The sequence below is a fragment of the Malaclemys terrapin genome, chromosome 2 (genome assembly GCF_027887155.1).
Source record: "Malaclemys terrapin pileata isolate rMalTer1 chromosome 2, rMalTer1.hap1, whole genome shotgun sequence".
NCBI classification, from domain to species: Eukaryota; Metazoa; Chordata; order Testudines; family Emydidae; genus Malaclemys; species Malaclemys terrapin.
Window position 1 is genome coordinate 39,716,585 of NC_071506.1, and position 22,163 is coordinate 39,738,747.

Genomic DNA, 22,163 nt, shown 5'->3' on the forward strand with positions numbered 1-22,163 from the left:
CATTTCTGGACTCTACAGCTGAAGTAGTAAATCTTTGGATGGATTGTGATTGTTCATCTTTATCAGTTAGTGAAGATAATCTTTGGTCAGATTGTTGTTTACCTTTATCAACTGATAAAGGTAATCTTTGGTTCGATCGGTCTTCATCAGTTGATGAATAATCACCTTCAATGCGTTGCTTAGAGCTTTCTCCTTGATTGTCGACTTTTTTAAAATACTTTTTTGAAGTATGAGTTTTTTTTCTAATTCTTTTTGCTGTTTCTCTCTTTGTTGCCGGTAAGCAGCACCAGAAAGTAGTTTTCGTTTTTGTCCCGGCATTTTAGCCCTATAACCACTAGCACCAATGCAAAACGGAAATTAGTGCAAATGGCGCCGATAGGGCAGCACAGTGCACACACGTAATTGTGATTTGAGTGATCGTGTCACAACATGACATGATATTTTTCACGTCACGCTCCTATTGCACTACTGTACTTGCCGTAGATAAGGCGCTAGTCATTGGGGCAAGAGAGCTCCCCACGAGCTCGGATACACACTGGACCCAGCCCTGCTGGTGTTGGCCCAGCGCTGAGGCCGCCCAGCTGGGAGCCCGAGGGGCATGCAATGGAGAGAGCTCTGTGGCTGGAGGAGCCAAGGAAGAGGTGCTGGGCTTGCTGGACAGATGCTGCCCCTCTCTGCCAGGTCGCTCGCCCCCTGCAGGAGGGGAGGCAGAAGGAGACTCCAGGCACTGGAGTGCTGTGAGAGGCTGGGGAGGGAGGCAGCAGCCTCTGGGGCTCCAGCAGGCAGAAGCTCCCCAGGGGTCCTGGGGACCCTCCCGCCTGGCCCGACTCTTACCTTGCTGCAGATCTGGCCTGAGGTGGAGTCATCTCTGGTCACCGCCACTCCCAGGGCCAGGGGTTGGGGCTGCTGCTGGATCCCAGCCCTGCTCATCCTTGGGCTTTGCCTTGGCCCTGGCATGAGCTGGGCTCAGCCCGGGCTGCCGCTCCACTCGCCTCTCCCCTCCCCTGGCAGGAGGCGGCGCAGAGAGGAGGAGGCAGAGGCCGGGACAAGCCGAGGAGGAGCGGACCGCCTGGGCGCCATGTTCCCCCATCCTCTGCAGCCGGAGCAGGGCTGCGTTACCGGCTCCCGCCTGAGGGGGAGGTGGCCGCTGCCCGTGGGAGAGCGGCGTGGAGGAGTGGCCCGTCCTCTGAAGCCGGGGCAGGGCTGCGCTACTGGCTCCCGCCGCTCTCCTGCTGTCAGTGCCCACCCCCCAGCCGGAGCCGGTAGCGCGGTGCGGCCCTGCCCTGGCTGCAGAGGACGGGCTGCTCCTCGGCTTGTTCGCGCTGCTCTCCTGCGGGCAGCGGCCACTTACCCCCCAGGCAGGAGCTGGTAGCTCGGCATTTTGCCGCCCTAGGCACCAGTTTGTTTAGCTGGTGCCTAGAGCCGCCCCTGGATGGATCACTCAATAATTGCCCTGTTCTGTTTGTTTCCTCTGAAGCAGCTGGCATGAGTCACTGTCAGAAGCCCAGATCCTGGGCTATGGTCTGACCCAGCATGGCCATTATGTAAAGAGTACAGCTCTCCTGTAAGATGCATTCTTAGACTGGTAACGATGAATGCTTCAGGCAGCCATTGCAGAACCCAATAAATCATTCTCTTCTTTTTCAACGTGTCTGCAAGGGAGATAAAGCAAACTCTAAGGCTGGAAATTTTTTCCTAATTTTTGTTGGAAGATTGAGTAAGGCTGTGAATCTTTCACGGAAGTCAGAGTGCGTGACTTTCTAGGACCTCTGTGACTTCCACTGCTGCACTGGCTGTTGCTTCAGCGGCCCCAGGCAACAGTCTGGGAGCAGCAGCAGCACCTCAGGCTGCAACTCGAGCACCTACCCCCTCCCAAGCAGGTAAGATTTAGTTAAGGATATTTTTAGTAAAAGTCACAGGCAGATCACTGGCCATGACTTTTTGGTTATTGCCTGTGACCTGTCCATTACTTTTTTTTACTAAAAATACCTGTGACTAAATTGTAGCCTTAATTATGAGGACTAGCTGCACAGCTTTCCCCACTGGTATAGCTCAGTACTTCCTTGCACTCCTGCAACACTGCTTGGTGGACCGTCTTGGTGAATAACATCACAATGAATTTTGCTGGTCTGCCCTTTGCTTTTTTGACTAAGGCCATTCTCTAGATGCTAAGTCATCCAGAGTCAGGACAGCCTAAAGGGGATGTAGAGGAGATTACTATCATGCTTGTGCCTAAGTTTACCCTGTTAACTGTCGACAGCCCTAATAGGAAGGGTTAACTCGTGCAATTAACTAAAAAAAAATTAAATTACTGTATATACTCGTTCCTAAGCCAAATATTTTGGGTAAAAAAGTGACGCATCAAAGAGTGGGGGTTGGCTTATAAATGGGTTTACACCAAAATTTGATAATTTTAAACTCTATGGAATCATTGAATTGAATATCTAATACATTGTCATGTTGTTTACCTGGAGCGTCTGCAGGCATGGAGCCCCTCCTGACCTGCCAGCAGCTTACCCTGATGGGCCAGGAGCCAAAGTTTTCCAACCCCTGAAATATAGGGTCGGCTTATGAAAGGGTCATACAATTTTTGCTATTTTTACCTATCCATTTTGGGGGGTCGGCTTATAAACAAACAGGCTAATAAACGAGTATATACGGTAATTGTGATAGCAGTTTTAATTGCATTGTTAAACAATAGCATACTAATTGAAATGTATGAAATCTTGGATGTTTTTCCACATTTTTCATATATATATATTCTGTGTTGTAATTGAAGTCAGGTACATTAGTTTTGATTATAAATATTTGTACTGTAACAATGATAAAAGAACAAGTATTTTTCAATTCACCTAATACAAGTACTGTAGTGCAATCTCTATCATGAAAGTTGAACTTACAAATGTAGAATTATGTACAAAATTGAATTAAAAAATAAAACAATTTCTTTTTGTTTACAGTGCAAGTACACGTAATCAAAAATAAATATAAAGTGAGCACTGTACACTGTGTATTTTGTGTTGTAACTGAAATAAATATATTTGAAAATGTAGAAAACATCCAAAAATATTTAAATTGTATTCTATTGTTTAACAGTGCAATTAATCGCACTTTAAAAAAAAAAAAATCACTTGACAGCCATACTTCCTCTATCAGATGCGCATCTCCAAGGCTCAACAAAATTTGAAAGCCAGATCAGGAAAATAATTCCCAATCTCATTTTACCCTCCCCTCTCCCTAGCTTCCAAGGCACAATGGCATAGCCATAATAGCCTATATAGCACAGGCCAAAAGTCCCAATGGACATGCCACTTACCATCTCTGAGGCTGCCCCAAGACTCCAAAGAATCTTGGGGAAGCTTAAAAAAAAAATCTAGCCACCCTTCCTAGAATATGAACAACAACTTCTTGTCACTTTTTAATAAATTAGTTACAGCACTTGCACTGGCCAGACCCTCTAGGACAGAGCCCTTATCAGTGTTTGGGTGGCTGGCAAACTTGAGGGGGAGAAAACAAGAGAAGTCATCATTAGTCTTTCTCACCCCCCCCCCCCGCCCGCCCCTGTCTCAACTTGAAAAATCTGGAGCGGTAGAGGCAGTATCTGAGGACTGAGAAGGAATCTGATAATCTTTCTAAGGAGACTGTTGCAGTAGCGAAGGACAGTGTTGCAGTTTCCAGGGACAGCATTGCCATGGTCCAAGAAAGTACAGAAAAGGGAATGCAGAGGCAACTCTTGGAGGCAATACAAAGCCAAAATGCCCCTTTGCAGCAAGTGTTACTGTTAAGGCAGCAGGCAATGCACTATTGCAAAACAGCACCCATCCATGTTATGCAGCCTCTGGACAATGTGGACTACTGTGAGCAACAACTTCTGCTCCCCACTGTACCCTCAGAACACTGCTCCCAGAGGCCATTCCTTTCTAGCCCCTAGCTTAGGGCACCAAGAACAGTGCACCTGGATTCCCAGCTCTCTTGAGCCCTCTATTGCCCTTGACAACTTTGAGCTACAGAAGTCTGACAAACCAGAAAAGGCAGTGCTAAGACTTGCTTTTCTGTGATGAGGAGCTCCCCCCACAACTCGTGTTGGGCCCTGCCCTACGCTGTTGGATTTTGCTGTTTCATTTTACAGCTAGTTTAATGAAAGGGTTCTTTGTAGTTGTTTTCTTTCATAATTAAAAGCTGTTTTTTCATTTTTGTTTGTGCATTTTGTTTAATAATAAAAACTCTTAATTGAGGGTTACCATATTTCAGCAAGCAAAAACGAGGATGGGAGGAGCCCTGCCCTAGCCCCGCCCACTTGTCCCCTGACTGCCCCCTCCTGGGGCCCCTGCCCCTAACTGCCCCCCAGGACTCCACCCCCTACCTAAGCCTCCCTGCCTCTTGACTCCTGACTGTCCCAACCCTTATCCACAACCCCACCCCCAGACAGACCCCTGGGACTCCCACGCCCCATCCAACCACTCTCCAGCCCTGACAGCCCTCCCCCCCCGAACTCCCGACCCATCTAAACCCCTCTGTCCCCTGACTGCTCCGATCCCTCTCCCCACCCCTGCCACCTGACAGCCCCTCCCCCCCCATGCTCCTTGTCCCCTGACTGCCCCTCCTGGGACCCCTGCTCCTAACTGCCCTCCAGAACCCCACCACCTATCTAAGCCTCCCTGTTCCTTGTCCCCTAACTACCCCCTCCTAAGACACCCCCAAATGCCCCCCAGCACCCTACCTGTACCCTGACTGCCCAAAACCTTATCCACACCCCCACCCCCAGAAAGCCCCCCCCCCGAACTCCCAACCCCTCCCATCTCTTGACTGCCCCCTCCAGAACCTCCCTGTCCCTTCTCCGACCCCCCTGGCCCCCTTGTTGTTGGCCTTCGCCTAATGTCTCTGTGAGCTTGCTCAGGAATGCCTGAGCTGTTCGTTCTGGCACGCGGGGGAGGAGCTCCAGACTGCCGGAGGCGATCTGCAAATGCAGGGAGGGAGGGAGTGCTCTCAGCTGCAGGGGGGAGGAGGGGCTCTCTCTGGCTGTTGGAGCCCCATGTAAGTAGCACCATCCGGCCACCTGCCCTGTTAGGCGCGCGAGCTCTGCATGGCGGGGGGGAGTCCGGACATTTACAAATTCCCCCCCAGACGCTATTTTTAGCTCAAAAAGCCGGACGTGTCCGGGGGAATCCGGACGAATGGTAACCCTACTTAATTTAATTCATAGAGAGTTGACAGTTCATTTTACACAAAATCATTGGTTGCACTAATTCTTAAGGGCTTACAAACAAATGCTGTCAAAAACAAGATACAGTAGGGATTGCCACAATGTTGCACTTCTGCCCATAAACAACACAGAACTGCACAACAATCCCATGGAGTGGGGGCAGGGATGGAATTTAACAGCTGGAAATGCAGCTGCACAGTTTCAGGCCTGAGCCTCAAAATAAGAGCAATAGGTACCCCTGACAATATTGCCCTGGCTGTGTGCGTTTTGTATTAGGTGCCTTGCTGGCTGTTCAAACCACTGAGCAAGTCTCTGCACCTCCGCCTCCCCTGCATCTGTAAGGCTTTTTCCCTCACTCTTAAATATTGTACAAAATACCATGGGCTGCTACAGTCTTTGGGACTTTTGTTTTCTGCTGCTTTCAAGCTATTCCACAAATAGCACCATCTCCTTTTCAGAAAGCTAAATGCACACTCTGTCATTCTGCAACTAATGCGGTGCTAGTTAAACTGTTCCTCCCTTCTTTCCCAATGGCCTTGTTTAATGAAGACATTCACAGGTCATCAAAGGGTAAGCGGAATCTCCCAGGATAATTGTAGCAATGTCCATACTACTATTGTCCATAGTGTTTCTGGGGGCAAACAGTCCTTCCTCCATTAATTTAAAAAGAGCTGAGTTCCAAAACATCCTAGCACTGTGGACCCTTTCAGACCACCTAGCATTTAAGTGTAAATCTGCTCTGGTGGTTGGCAATCCTCTGGAACACTATGGGGAAATACCCTTTCCTGTTTATGAAGTCTGAGCTTTGATTTAGTGATACAGGACTTAGCCAAATAACAGGCACATGGGTCCCATCAATTGCTCCAATATAGTTTGTGAATTCCATGTGTGCAAAACCATCTATAATCTGCTAAGCATTGCCAAGCTTTATAACCCAGTGCAACAGTACCTTTGTTATGGCCTTCTACACCTGTATGAGAATGGCCCCAATGCTTGCTTTCTCCTTGCTGAATTGGTTTGCAGCAGACCGGTAGTATTTGGGGTGACTTCCAGATAGTTATGGGGCACCACATGTTGGTACGCTGCTGCTCTATGTCTGGGTTCAGCACATATCTCCAGAAAGGTTTCTTTCTCCATCCTGAAATTCGTTGGCCGCTGCTGATCATCCCTGGTCTGCAGAGCAGTCCTCTCCCACCAATCCACATTGCCTTCCTGAGTCCAGAAACAATAGCTTTGAAGCTGCACCAGGAACCAATACTCTTACTATCTGTGGCTTGATGTCTTCCTTGTCCAAGACAGTGTTCATCAGAGCTCAAGCTTTTCCTTTTGTATTGCACTGAATGGTCAGTTTCAGCTTTTACCATAGAAAAAATTGTGGAACTCTGTGCAGAAGTATGCAAGACCTAGTATCTCTTTCAATTTGTGCAAACACTTTATCACAGCTTTTGCTGCATATGTTACAGGCAACCATTTAGTCCAATGTTTCTGTAGTAATACAGCTTCCAGTCTTCATGTTGAAACATCTCTGAGGACCATGATCCTTTTCAGAGTGCTAAAGAATTGCATAACTGATACTAATGATAATTAAATCTTTGAACACTTTTTTGTTCTCTGGCATTCATGCCTATTCAGCATCTTTGTGAAGGAGTTTTCTTAAGTGAGTTATTTGGGGATGAACTTACTGACCTAGTTCAATATGTGAATTCCTTGTTTGTTATTTGGATGTCCTGAGTTCCAAGTTCCTTGACACTTGGAATTATGAGACACTATTCCCTTAGGATCAAGTTCTGTCCTAAGTAATGTAGGTAATTTCAGTTGTTTGAAACTGACATTTGACTCTATTCAATTGAAGGTTGTTTCTTATTACAGTGTCCAGAACTTTTTACAATGATTCCTGATGTCCAATAGTGGTGCTGCTCCAAACTGCCATCAGTGTACACTTTTGTGGTCTCCTGAAAGACCTGACACTTATGGTGAAATACTTTTGTTACTGAACACATTTCTGAGTGCTATATCAAGAAGCAGTATCTGTCAAATGGTATACTGAAAGTGCAAATCTTGGTGCTCCCTTTTCCTAGAGGAGTCTGACAAAACACTGCAAAAGCATCTGATTTGAAGAATTGGCTTCTGCCATTTCACCAACCATTTCATTTCTAGGCAAGAATTAATGTTCCTTTATTGTTCAGAGCCCCTCTTTTCTGTCTTCAAATTTTAAAATTTTATTAAGATGTTAAAAAAAATTGTGAACAGAGTTTGAGCATCTAGGTTTCTGATTATCAGGGAATAACATACAGATTATCGAGGGTGCAAAGTTTGGTTTAAGATAATGTGGCATGAGGAATACATAATCTGCAATATCCCCGATTGGGAGTAAAAGGTTGATGGGTCAAAGTACCTACTAATGAGTTGACCCAGTCTATTAACTCTTCTGTTTTGTGGATGCCATCTGTTCTTATTTTTGGCAGCTCTTTCTCTAGTTTATGGGAGAGTAATATGTATAACTATCTCTCTTTTTAAGGCTTGTGAGACACTACAGATGGCAAGTATAACAGGCTGAGAGAATCCTCCATTCTGTGGACACACAATTATAGGATGCATTTAGCCTATTCATATCTGGTTCAAGCTTGTTTTCATATTTATTCCGATTCCAACATGTACTGTCTTGGTGAGGCCAAGCACCTCACCACAGACTGATTGCTTTTGTTGATATTCTAATACACACATTCTTGTTTTGTTTTAGTATATCTGTGACAATTCACACTTGCTTAGGGACAGAATATGCTCCTTATTACAGGATTTCAGTTTCGCCTTTGACTTCTTAATCTTTAAGAAACAGAAAGAGTGGTTCAGAGAAAGTAGAGATTCACATGTGTTGCTGTGTCTGGTTTGTTAGCCATTTGTACAAATTTGCATTAGTTGTTCTTTGAGTTTGTAAACATTTTCTTCCTTTGTGTTCATGAACAGCTCCTCTCATTCACTTGGGGGACCTTTTACTCTGCCTTCAACTCAGACACTTTCCTGAGTCTTGTCTGCACTCACCTTTGCAAACTGCTTAGGCTTTATTACAGTTTATAAACCATCCCTCCACAATGCTGGACTCTTCTTATACTTGTACCAGTTGCTACATCACTGACACATTTTTGATGTGTGGCTTTTCCCCTTTGCCCTTTTGCTCTTTGAACTTCTTTCTTACTTAGACTCATAAACTTTAAGGCCAGAAGGGACCATCATGATCATCTAATGTAACTTCCTGCACATCTCAGGCCACAGAACCTCACCCACCAGTTCCTTTAATAGGCCCATAATTTCTAGCTGAAGTCCTCAAAACTTGATTTAAAGATTGCAAGTTACATAGAATCCATCATTTACTTTAGTTCAAACCAGGAAGTGACCCCTGCCCTACACTGCAGAAGAATGTGAACCTCCCCCCCCACCCCCCCACCAGGTCTCTGCCAGTCTGATCTGAGGGAAAATTCCTTCCTGACCCCAAATATGGTGATCAGTTAGACACATTAGCCAGACACCTAGTAGTAATTCAGAGCCCTCCTCATTTTTGGCCATTAGAGATATTTGCTAATAGCAGTTGTGGATGGGCCATATGCTGTTGTAGGCAGCCTCATCATACTGTCCCCTCCATTAACTTAACAAGCTCAGTCTCCAAACAAGTTAGGTTTTTTGCCCCCATTCTGCTTGGAAGGCTGTTTAATTCTGGGTTTTAGTCCTGTTGCCTGTCCCTCTAGAGACTTTTTATTCTACATTTCTGCTTTTATTCTGACACTTGGCATATATGAAAATTGCCTTTTCAAGTGTTGGATCTACGCCTCTGAGTAGCCTTTAATGTGTCTTTTTTTGAATTATTACATTCCAAGATTGCTTGACTTTTAATAAAAGGGTCGCTTAATGTTCTATGTTCATAACACTGGCTTTTTAATGTTAAAGACTTAAACTCCCATCTCTTCTCCTCTTCCCCCCCCCTTTTTTGGTTTTTATCCAGGAAAATGTCAGAGGTGACATATTTTCCATAAGGTCCCAATGATCCTCCAAACTTCATTTTTTCCCCTCCACATCCTCTATATGGAATACATTGTATATATCCAGCACTAGAACACCAACCACCATCAAATAGAGCCATTCTTTTGCTCCTCTTTTATTATACTAGTCCCTATGGCTTCCATACACACTTCAAATTGCTATATACATTTTTTGTATCAGAATTTCCCATAACTAATAGGGCTGGTGAGGGAATTGCATGTTGCAGCTGCATGCTGCTACCTCTCAGCAGCCATTTCTTAAGTCTCTCCCTGTAGTCAGTGTCACTTTCATCAAACTTCTGTGGTCTGGTTGCTCTCTTCCTGGATCAGCTAGGAGTCTGTACCTTCCACTTCTAGCATGCGGTATTATTTAAGTGATGACTGAGGCAGGTTTTAGGGTACTTTTTGTTGTTACTTAACTTAACTTAAAACAATACAATGTTGCTGCTGCTGTAATCAAGCCTGGCTGAATTCTGTCTTAGCCTCTGCAACTGTTTCCTAGTGACAGGACCATAAAGCAGCAGGATAAACGTTAAGTGGGTTGTCAACGATATGGTTGAGGATATGATGCAAAGGCATGAGGAATACGTGGCGTATCAGAAGGCAAAGCAGGAGTGGAGCATGCTGCAGGCATAGAGGTATGGAAAGATTTCTGGAGGAAGAATGGAGGCATAGGGAACCCGGCCATGCTTGCACGAACGGCCATAGACTCCTCACATTACCATATCTTGCAGCCAGTGCAGGATTTAGAAAACTGGGGATGGCTTGGCAATGGACTATTTCACGAACTGGAAGCACAGGTGTTCTCTGTGTAGTCATATGCAAAGCAAGCAACATGGTTTTTGGAGTGGGGAGAGCGAACAGGAGGAGGAACTTGGCCAGAGAATAACACATCCTTTAATACTGGCTTTTGAACCTTTAGTATTCAGTGGTGGTTAATATTTTGTATACAAATGCCATGCACTTGCATTGCACAATATGTGGAATATTTATTGCATGTCATAAAATAACATGTAATAGTTATTTTATATAGGGGTAGCTGGCTTTTTCCTTGAGTTGGTTTGTTTGTTTTAAGTTGGTTATTTTTGGAAAATGTGGCTTTGTGGGTGCTTTCAAAGGAAGGAAGATCCTGGAAGTTTTGAACTAATCTTTTAATAAAGTTGCAAAATGTCACAATCACATAGGCACTTAACTTCACACCAAGCCTATATAACCTAAAATCACACTAAAGGTTAAATCACCTCTACACTATATCAAATAGACAGTTTACATCTCTATAAAAAAAGCAGATAATGAAGTGATGAAAACAGGCAGCTTCCTTCCCCCACTGCAACCAATTCCAGGGTTCATTGGTGACTCTACCTTATGGTTGCCTGTACTAGGCCTGCAAACCAGAAGTGTCAAGAGCCCATGCAAAAACACATGCCTTTAACCTAGCAGATGTTGTGCTGGGTGCACCAGACCACAGACATATGGACAGCATTGGCTGCATTGGCATACAAATGGTTTTGTAGGCAGCACCCTCTTGCCATCAGCCTGTCAAATGCACACTCTACCCCATCCTACAGCTGCTAAGCTTGTAATTGAATCTTTTTTTGCCAGGGCCCCTAATGTCAGGGTATGATTTCATGAACCATGGCTAGAGTGGGTATGCATGGTCCTCCAAAACAACAGTGGGTACAAAGATCCCATTGATTATAAATGGCATCCACTACCTTATAAGTTTTAGCCCAGTGTTAAGGAACTCATCAGGGATGTGGAAGGCCTGGGTTCAGTTCCCTCCTCTGCCTGATGTGGAGCTGGGATTTGAGCTTATGTCTCCCACATTGCAGGAGAGTGTCCTAGCCACCAGGCTATGGACTATTCTGGGGTCAGTCTTTCTCAGTCTCTCCCATTGAAGCTGCTGCAGTTTGTATAAAATACTTAAATAGTCATGGGGCAGGAGAGAGAGAGAGTGAGTGTGTGTGTGTGTGTGTCTGTCTGTCTGATTTAGGGTTACCATATTTGAACTTTCAAAAAAGAGGACACTCCATGGGGGAGGAGGGGTGTAGCCCTACCCCCTATCCATTCCCTACCACTTCCTGCCCCCTAACTGCCCCCCACAGAATCCCTAACCCATCCAACCCCCCCCCCCCGCTCCTTGTCCCCTGATTGCCCCTTCTGGGACCCCTGCCCCTAACCGTCCCCTGAGACCCCACCCCCATCTAAGCCTCCCTTCTCCTTGTCCCTGACTGCCACCTCCTGAGATCCCCCCACTCTAACTGCCCCCCCCCCAGGACTCCTTCCCCTACCTGTCCCGATCCCTCTCAACACCCCCACCCCCTGACAGGCCCCTCCCAGAACCCCTGACCCATCCAAGCCTCCCTGCTCCCTGTCCCCTGACTGCCTCCTGGGGCCCTCTGCCCCTTCTCCAACTCCCCAACCCCCTTACGGTGCTGGGGGTACTGAGGCGGTGGGGGTGGGGGAGCAGGGGAGCGGCTCTGGCTGCTGGAGGCCCCGATGCGAGCGGCGCAATCCATCCCGACCGCTCTGTCAACCGTGCCGTGCTCTGCATTGGGAGGGAAATCCCGGACCTTTTTAGATTTTTACAAAGTCCTCCCGGATGGCTATTTAAAACCCCCAAATCAGGACGTGTCCGGGATAATCCAGACCTATGGTAACCCTAGTCTGATTGACTGACTATATAGTCTTGTGGTTAGGGCACCCACCTAGTAGTGGGGAGATCTAAGGTCATGTCTCTGCTTGACTAACTCTTAAATAGGAGAAACTCAGAGAGCTACACACCTTTGTATCCCATAGGCCTGTGGGTAGGGTGCTCTCCTGCAATGTGGGTAGACCCAAGTCAAAGTCCTACTCCACCTCAGGCAAGGGGGAATGGAACCTAGGTCTCCCTGGTGAGTACCTTAACCACTAAGCTAAAAGTTATAAGGAGGGCAGTGCCTCCGCCCCCTCGTTCTCAATGGTGAGGAGTGTTGTCTTTTTCACCTTCTATTTTTTTAATGGACAGTATTTTATAACCGTCTGTACCTGATGCTTGTTTTTCATTACAAGTGCTCCTGCCTCTCTCTTTGTAAGATCTTAATTTCTTTGTCTCCTCTCATTTAATAGCCATGTTTTTTATTTGAACTACAGGTTTTTACCTTTAAAGACAAATATGCAAATGACTTATTGTAAAATATTATTTTTATTAGCAAGCTGAAAAAGCTAAGTGAAGACAGCTTAACTAAGCAGCCTGAAGAAGTCTTTGATGTTTTAGAGAAGCTTGGTGAAGGGTGAGTAAAACTGTTTGTGTGTGTGTGTGGAGGGAATACATGGGGAAAATATTTAAAATTAATATAATATTAAAAGTGACACAGTGTCAGTGAGCATGAACTAAATTGGGCCTTTTTTTTAGTATTTAAACAGCAAATGCCTGTGTGGGTTTTTTGAAAACCTACCCATGCATTTTTGTCATGCCTTTCTAGAGGCTAGAGTTTCAGACTGCAAACCTTCATGCCTTTCATTTACTGATGCAGAAAAATAAGTTTATTTTTGTGGTTGTAGTGAAGTCAGGAATATTTTCTTTGCCACAAGCCACACTTAATTGCAAATTGGAAAGTAGATGAGAATGATGATATAAAGATATATTCCGAGTAGGGTACGTGTTACCTTCCCTGTTATCATTTTATTGGTCATATAGACTAGTGGAACAAAGAATGTGATTATTACACAGCAAAGTATCTTATTATTGAAGGATTGGTATATACTGTAAGGTTGTTTCGCAGCTTGGCTAGCTGCAAAGATAGTAGATTATTATTTTTAGAGAGGGAAAGAGGTTGAAATAGAGAAGGTCTCTGTGGTATAAGAGCTCCATTTTTACTGTGATCTGCCCAGGGAAATTGGTAGCTCTGCAGGTGCTTTATGCGTTTGGGAAGGGTACAAGCCTACTCACCACCACCAGAATGTAGGAGCTCTGCAGGATTTGTAAATTGAACAGGGGCAGCTTCTCTGGCAGCTGACAAAGCCTGTGGTAAGCCTAAATTCTGTAGAATTCTATTGAATCTTCTAGCATTATGAATATAGAGAAGTCACATTCCTAGGCCCAAGGCTGATGATGAGGAACTGAAATGGACAAAACATGAATCTTGTCAATTTCTGTTCCCCTGCTGGCTCAGAATTATGGCGCATGTAAGAGGAACAGAGCCTTCCAAACAAGCGCAGTATGCTCGATTGCTCATGTGTTTGGGTAGCTCACACTAGAGGCTAGAGTTTCAAACTGCAAACCTTCATTTTGGGCGCCTGATAACTAACTTGTTATGATAATAGGGAGAATATTGTAAAATAGAAAAATGTAACTGTAAACATGTAATTGTAATCTTATTCCTTTTAAATAAAATGTATGTATATCCGGAAATTTGGATTAGGTTCATGATGAATCTAAGAGCTATTTACAAAACTAAGATTTTTCAATTTCTAAAGTTTTTAGAGGGGAGTTGATAGAGGCATTTAAATTATGAAGGGAATTGCAAAAAAAATGATCAGTCTCTCCAATTTCTTGATCCCATGTTAAGAAAACACAAAAGGGTAATAGCACTTTTTTCTTTGTAATTATATTTTAGAAAGCATATACCAAATCTCTGTAAATGTACAGCCACAGAAAATCTGAGTCAAATACTGTAGCTAGATTTTTAAGAAGAATGAGATAAAATTATGATTGGTATGCAAATGATGATGAGGATAAATCTCGTGGTCAGGATGTAAGCTGATTGCCTGAAGGGATCGGGGGGGATTTATTCTTTCCCTCCTTGTTTTTTTTCTAATTTACAGCATTTCCTAACTGGCTAAGTGTGTTATGATGTTGATTTACCTTTCACTTAACGTTATATTACTTCATAAGCAACTGCTGGAGGTAAGGTACCAGATATTATTGATCAATATTCTGATATAATATGCCAAATCCTATGAATTGGTGAAGGTAAACATTATCTGAGGATTTCCTTTTCAGAGGCACAGTCATGATGAAATTGAAATCCCTTGCAATTTTACAAGCATCTGATGTAGATAATATAAAAAAAGAAGTATTCTAAATGAATACAGTGATTGGCATGATCTTTTGAATAGTGCTGATTGGGAGGAAGAAAGAAATATTTTGTAGAAAAAATTAATTTGTAATTCTTTGTAATTTTTAGATCTTATGGTAGTGTGTTTAAAGCAATACACAAGGAATCTGGACAAGTAGTGGCAATTAAACAAGTCCCTGTCGAGTCAGATCTTCAGGAAATAATTAAAGAAATTTCTATAATGCAGCAATGTGACAGGTATGAGCAATATTTATTTATTTATTTGATTCTTTGCCTCCTTTTTAAGCATCTATTTGAAAATGTACTTGTAATGTTTCAAGAGCACAACTGAAGTCTAGTAAAAGTCTATTTACACTTGGTATTAAGTTCAAATTTTAATGACCATTGCATATGTACTCATTGAGGGTCAAATTTTCCTCTAAGTTTGTAGCGAAATGTGCTTAATATAAACAACTGAAAGAGAAATATATACTTCTAAGTTAATATTAAAAATTCACTTAATAAATGTTATCCTGAGAAGAATAAAGTAATTTGTTTAGATATGCACTTGTTTACAAGACTGTCAAACAAAAATCACTTGACATGATTATAATTAAAGTAAGGTTTTTTTTTTTTAAATTTGAAGTGCTGTTAAAATTTCCTGTAATCAGAAAAATCCACATGAGTTTTGAGTCCTCCATTTCAAAGCATTGGCAAGGATTGTTATAGACCAAGACTAATCACCAGTACCTTGTGGAGTTAGATCAGGGGTGTGCAAAGTTTTTGGCCCGGAGGTCCCATCTGGGTGGGGAAATTGCATGTAGGGCCATGAATGTAGGGCTGGGGTAGGGGGTTGGGGTGTGGGAGGGGATGAGGTCTGCAGGAAGGGGCTCAGGGCGAGGGGTTGAGGGCAGAGGAGGGGTGTGGGATGTACGAGGGGGCTCAGGAGGAGTGCGGGGTGCAGGCAGGGTGCGATGGGGGGGCAGGAGATTGGGGTTCGGGGTGCAGGAGGGGCTTGGGGTGAGGGCTGTGGCCTGATGCCACTTACCTGGAGTGGCTTCGGGGTGGCAGCGGCATGCACTGGCTGCCTGCCCTGGCCCCACGCTGCTCCCGGAAGCAGCTGGAACCATGTCCCTGCAGCCCCTGGGGAAGGGGGGGCAGAGGGCTCCGTGTGCTGCCGTCACCTGTGGGTACCTCCCCCGAAGCTCCCATTGGCTGCAGTCATTCAACTAGTCATTGAACTGAATTTCAGAAATGAAGAAAATAGTTTCTCTGCACATGCAGAAGAGGCTACTGCTGTCAAAAGGTGCTTACCCAGTGACTTCTATTAGTTCAATGTCTTAACTTACTTTAAAAGTTTGGCAGCAAGCATGTACTGCTTAGTGTTAAAATTTTAAATTTAGTTTAAATGATTTTAATAGATTTGACATATATTGTCATAGCTTGAAATTTAATTTTAAATAGGTGTATTTTTAAAAAGGAAAAAATATTGAATTTAAATAAAAATCTGATTTATTTTTATTTGCTTTTTAAAAATCATCTATTTCTATACACCCTGAAAGCAGATATGAATGCAGGATAAACCTTTAAACTGAAACAGTGTAGTTAGTGTGGAAACACTGCACAGATTGTATTTAAAACTGTTTCATTTCTCTAATATGGACAAACTTTGAATGAAGCCTCCAGACTTAAGCAACCCCTGAAAAAGTGCTGCCAGGCCTGCCTATAATATCACAGAAATGCTGCTTGAAATATTAAAATATGTGTAAATTGTAAATAGAGGTAGTATTACTCCTTTTATTATACCTTATTAATATTTTATTCAAGGTCTTCAGAATTTGTGCTATGGAAATAGTACTAAACTTTTACCTTATAGAGAAGCATAATGGTAAGAGGCAAGATTGCTAGCTCAGTTGGTAGAGCATGAGACTCTTAATCTCAGGATCGTGGGTTCATGCCCCACGTTGGGTGCTTGATCTTTAGGGGGAGGGATAGCTCAGTGGTTTGAGCATTGGCCTGCTAAACCCAGGGTTGTGAGTACAATCCTTGAGGGAGCCATTTAGAGGAATCTGGGGCAAAATCAGAACTTGGTCCTGCTAGTGAAGGCAGGGGGCTGGGCTCAATGACCTTTTAGGGTCCCTTCCAGTTCTATGAGATAGGTATATCTCCATATATTATTAAAGATTCAAATGCCAATGTGTACAAGGCTGAAATGGATTTTCATAATATACATTGCCAATAGTTTGGTTTATGGCCAGGCTGGAATTGGATACTCATTTAGGATGGCCAGTAGTGTTCTTAATGCATGCCAGTAAGCACTGGTGTACAATACCTGCAGTCAAGTAACAGAGGGGTAGCCGTGTTAGTCTGAATCTGTAAAAAGCAACAGAGGGACCTGTGGCACCTTTAAGACTAACAGAAGTATTGGAGCATAAGCTTTCGTGGGTGAATGCCCACTTCATCAGATGCAAGTAATGGAAATTTCCAGACACCCTCCCACCAACAACCTGCCAACCTTAAGCATATTCTCACCAGCAACCACGCACCGCAGCATAACAACTCTAACTCAGGAACCAACCCATGCAACAAACCTCGATGCCAACTCTGCCCACATATCTACACCAGCAACAGCATCACAGGACCTAACCAGATCAGCTACAACATCACCGGCTCATTCACCTGCACGTCCACCAATGTTATATATTCCATCATGTGCCAGCAATGCCCCTCTGCTATGCACATTGGCCAAACTGGACAGTCACTACGCAAGAGGATAAATGGACAAAAGTCAGATATCAGGAATGGCAATATACAAAAACCTGTAGGAGAACACTTCAACCTCCCTGGCCACACAGTAGCAGATGTAAAGGTAGCCATCTTACAGCAAAAAAACTTCAGGACCAGACTCCAAAGAGAAACTGCTGAGCTCCAGTTCATTTGCAAATTTGACACCATCAGATCAGAATTAAACAAAGACTGTGAATGGCTATCCAACTACAGAAGCAGTTTCTCCTCCCTTGATGTTCACACCTCAACTGCTAGTAGAGCACCTCACCCTCCCTGATTGAACTAACCTCGTTATCTCCATACTGATTTATACCTGCCTCTGGAAATTTCCGTTACTTGCGTCTGATGAAGTGGGCATTCACCCACGAAAGCTTATGCTCCAATACCTGCAGTATCTCAGCTATTCCATCACAGCTGTTGCTTTTGTACTGGATTTGAGTTAGCAGTAGAACATATTAACAGAGGAAGCTACAGAAACTCTGTGATCTAGGGAAGGAGAAGAGGGTCTTAAATTTGCTTAATAAAACAAAAAGAAAACTCTATGTGGGACTCAGGCTACAGTGACAGGAGGCCAGTGTCAGAAGACTGAATAAGTATCTTACTGCCAAACTACAAGAAGTGGCTGTTGCCAGTCTGAAAACAGTCCTCCAGTTAGTATATGATGGTTTTGCCTCTTCTCTTTAAGAAGTTCCTGAAAACCCCTTGTGACAGGTTGCGTCACAGAAACCCCCTTGGGACTGCCACCTGATGTGCTGGGACAACCTCTGAGCCCATTTTCCCTGCTAGCTTGGGACTTCAGTACCTTGCCTTGTTTGAGCCAGACACGCTTGCCTGCTGCAAACACAGATCCAAGTCTGAACCACGTCCCCCACAAGCTGCAGGTGTAACTGAAAACCGCTTAAGAAATGCTCCTATCTCCAACACTCAGATACCCAGCTCCCAATGGGATCCAAACCCCAAATAAACCCGTTTAACTCATAAATTGTTCGCCCTCTGTAACACTGATAGAGAGATATGCACAACTGTTTGCCCCTCCCCCCCGCAGGTATTATTAATAAACCCAGAGTATGTAATAAGTAAAAAGTGATTTTATTAAATACAAAAAGTAGGATTTAAGTGGTTCCAAGTAATAACAGACAGAACAAAGTAAATTACTAAACAAAATAAAATAAAACATGCAAGTCTAAGCCTAATACAGTAGGAAACAATGCAGGTAAATCTCACCCTCAGAGATGTTCCAATAAGCGTCTTTGACAGACTAGCCTCCTTCTAGTCTGGGCCCAAACCTTTCCCCGGTATAATCCTTGTTCCAGTTCAGGTGGTAGCTAGGGGATTTTTCATGACTGCCACTTCTTTTATTCTGTTCCACCCCCTTATATATCTTTTGCACAAGGTGGGAATCCTTTGTCCCTCTCTGGGTTCCCATCCCTCCTTCTAAATGGAAAAGCACCAGTTTGAAGATGGATTCCAGTTCAGGTGACATGATCACATGTCACTGTAAGACTTCATTACCCACTTGCCAGCACACAGGTATACAGGAAGACTTGCAAGTAAACAGACCCATTACAACCAAGTATCCTGGTTAATGGGAGCCATCAAGGTTCCAAGCCACCATTAATGGCCCACACTTTGCATAATTACAATAGGACCTCAGACTTATATTTCATATTCCTAGATTATAACCTTTGCAAAGATATATTACATGGCATATCTAGCATAAAACATATTTCAGTTATGTCATATTTACACTCATAAGCATATTTCTATAAAGTATTATGGGGTGCAACATTACACCCCTAATTCATTAAGCATTCCAGTTACAAGGACTGCTTCCCTTTCTAATTGGAGGCACTTGTTTATATTCTACCGGAGTCCCTTGTGCCTTTGGCCCCTGAGCTCAGGGGAGGATTTATGTCCTTTACTTGATATGTTGATGAATGGAAATACAACATGCACAATTTATGGCACTATATAAATAACAGTCTTCCGTTAAAACTTAATATGGAAAATGCACTTAGAGTTCCATAAATATTTCTATAGCAAAACGTTAGACTGAACAATATTCAGGTAGCTATTCGGGTTTGTTTTTGAAATAGACTCCTGCAGGTTGTCTGGAAAAAAAGGGGGATATTTAGAATGATTGCTACACTGTCCATTCAACACTGGAAAGAGAGAAAAAGAAGAAGGCTCCTGAAGATAGTGAAAAGGGGAATAGACTTTTCCCAAGGAAAAGGGGAGTGAAGAAGGTGCTTCCCCTTCATCAGAAAGCAACTGGTGATTGGGGAGGTCTTTGTATTTATTTGAGGGGTGTGGGAGTATTGTAGGTCATTCTACATGTGCCTCCTTCATTTTCGTTAAACAACCAAACTTCTGGAAGTCTAACCAGGCCTTTTTGAAGCCTTGATTAAGGTAATCCCACCATGACCTAAAATTCACTCAAATGCACCACGCAATCTTTGGCTGTCCTAGTGACTCCCCAATTCTCATCTTATTAGAACTGACCCTGGATATTTTTTCATTGTTGATGATTATTAATATATGAATCTCAACTGTTTTGTGTTTATATTTAGTCCCTATGTTGTCAAGTACTATGGCAGCTACTTTAAGAACACAGATCTATGGATTGTTATGGAGTATTGTGGAGCTGGCTCTGTCTCGGACATAATTAGATTACGGAATAAAACAGTAAGTTCTCTTTTCTATGTGTATTTTTTTGTATTGTTGTTTTATTATAACTTTTAGTCTTAAGTAATCTGACGAAGAGAAAAGATTCGCCTAGAGGCTTTGTCTAACTCTAGGGGAATTTTTGAAGAGGGCTCAATCCTAAAGGCATGTCTACACTGCGTGTGCGCAAAAAAAAGTGTTCTTAACTTGGGTTAGCAAACCCGAGTTAGCTAACTTGAGTTAAAATAGCAGTGAAGACATGGCAAGTTGGCTTTTAACTCATATTAGCAGCTCGAGTATGGGAGCCCAGGATTGAACTGCTAACCCAAGGTAAAAGCTGAGTTACTGGGTATGCCTACGCTGCAAAAACAAACAAACAAAACACCACGTGGCAGTGAGTTTCAGAGCCTATGTCAACTGACTTGGGCTTGTGGGGCTAAAAATAGCACTGCAGACATTCCTGCTTAGGCTAGATCTTGGGGTCTGAGATCTGCCCCATTCACATGGTTTCATAGCCCAAGCTCTAGCCTGAGTGGGAACGTCTACACTGCTATTTTTAGCCCTGTAGTGTGAATCCTGTGAGCCTGAGTCAGTTGATGCGAGCTTTGAGACTTGCTGCCACAGTTTTTTGTTTTGTTTTTTGCAGTGTAGACATAGCCACTGTGTCTTCACTGCTATTTTAACCCTGAATTAACTAACTCAGGTTAGCTAAACTGGGTTGAGAACATTCTTTGCAGTGTAGACATGCCCTTAATATTGGGCACTCTTTATTTCATTGAGGCTAATGGGAATTGAAAGTTGTGATTAGAATCTATTAATCTATGAAACCTCTCAGGATGGGAGCCCTCAAATATGGTATTTATTTCAGCTACACAAGTATTGTCTCTTCATCTGCAAGATAGTATTCTAAATCACAAAATTCAGTTTATTTTCACTTGATAATTTTACTCATCCTAAAAGGACACTCATGGCATAGTTTGTAGCTCTAAAATGTACAAATTCTTTTTCTCACTGATAGAAAGAACAAAAACTGTAATACTTTGTTCCTCTTTACTCCTTCACCTCTCACGTGCCATCCTGTAAGTACCTTGTTTAGGAGGTTGAGCTGTTTGTTGATTGGGCTCTGTTTTATTCTTCCCCCTTCTTTCCCCAAAATTGATATTCCAGCATTTATTTTGACATCTTCCTGCACCATATATAACAAAAACATACATGGGGAGGAGAGGAATTATGATGTTTTTGACCTATCAAGTACTCACTAGGTGCAGGCTAGCATTATCACCCAACCCCCCTCCCCCTCCCCCAATATTTGTATTTTTCTTATTCCTTTTATGGAAGCCACTAGGAGTTGTCGCTTTAAAATGACAAATGTCATATTACCTAGGTGCCATGCTTAGCTTAAAACTATTTTTTGTTATAAAATACTGTATGCAACACTTTATTAAAAGTGAAATCCCTTTGATGTTGAGTTTTTGCGAATACTCCTAGATCTCAACAATGGCCTATTTATGATAGCAAAGGTTTTTCCCTGAAAAGCATCTGTACTCGGTGTTTTTTCTGAGTTACTGTTGAATAAATGTTGCCCAGACCTCCTGCCCTTTTCGACTTGTCCATTTTGTAAAGGGAGAATAGTATTTGGAACTGTTGTTTGAGTGTGTGTGGTGGTGTGTGAAGTTTTTTTTTTTTTTTTAAGGGGTCTATTCTATTACATCATTGTAATTTGAAAGATGAATAAGTTGCTTTCTATTTCATGACTAGTAAATGGAACAGAAGGAGTTGCTCTAATTTGTTTCAATAGCCTAATTTTAAAATATGCCCTTAAAAGTATAATCTTCTTCCTCTCCCCCTATGCCCTTACCAGTAAATCATTTCAGGCTGTTTGAAAGAGATTTAAGTAGTTTTAATAAACCTACATGTAGTTATGATGTATTTAGTTAATCACATTTCCACTAAAATCAGTTTTAACTGTTTATCTTGAATAACCCTAAATGAAAAAGTTATTTACAATAGTACCTAAGGCAAGTTGTGTGTCCCATTAGTGGTTGCCATGATTTATAAGAATGAAACTACCTTATTTTTCTGTGTAATGATGGAGGAACAAGAAGACAACTTATACTGTTGATTCTCTGGAACAGTAACTTGATTGCTGTATGACTTGATGGAAAACTTCTGACTACATATTACTGGAATAAGGCTGGCTAAATACTTCAGTGCTTTGTGGTTCACCTAAAATAAAGTTTGTTTGTGGAAACAATAAGTTGGAAACTTATTTTACTGTTTTTATATTTTCCACAAGAAATAAACCACTTCATTTAAAGAAGGGAGACAAGAGTTAATTCTTAGTTTGACAGATTGTGTATTAACTGCCCACTGCCATTCATAGTTATCTGCAGTACTGTTGTAGCTGTGTTGGTCCCAGGATATTAGAGAGGCAGGGTT

At 42.9% G+C, this 22,163-nt stretch overlaps 1 protein-coding gene across 1 annotated transcript in view; it reads left to right on the plus strand.

The window, feature by feature from the left end:
* Positions 1–22,163, plus strand: part of STK3 (serine/threonine kinase 3) — a 298,009-nt gene that overhangs the window by 14,160 nt on the left and 261,686 nt on the right. Inside the window, exons 2-4 of the mRNA XM_054019296.1 lie at positions 12,426–12,506; positions 14,403–14,531; positions 19,631–19,745. Coding sequence (XP_053875271.1) covers positions 12,426–12,506; positions 14,403–14,531; positions 19,631–19,745 — 325 coding nt within the window. The remainder of the gene's footprint in view (positions 1–12,425; positions 12,507–14,402; positions 14,532–19,630; positions 19,746–22,163) is intronic.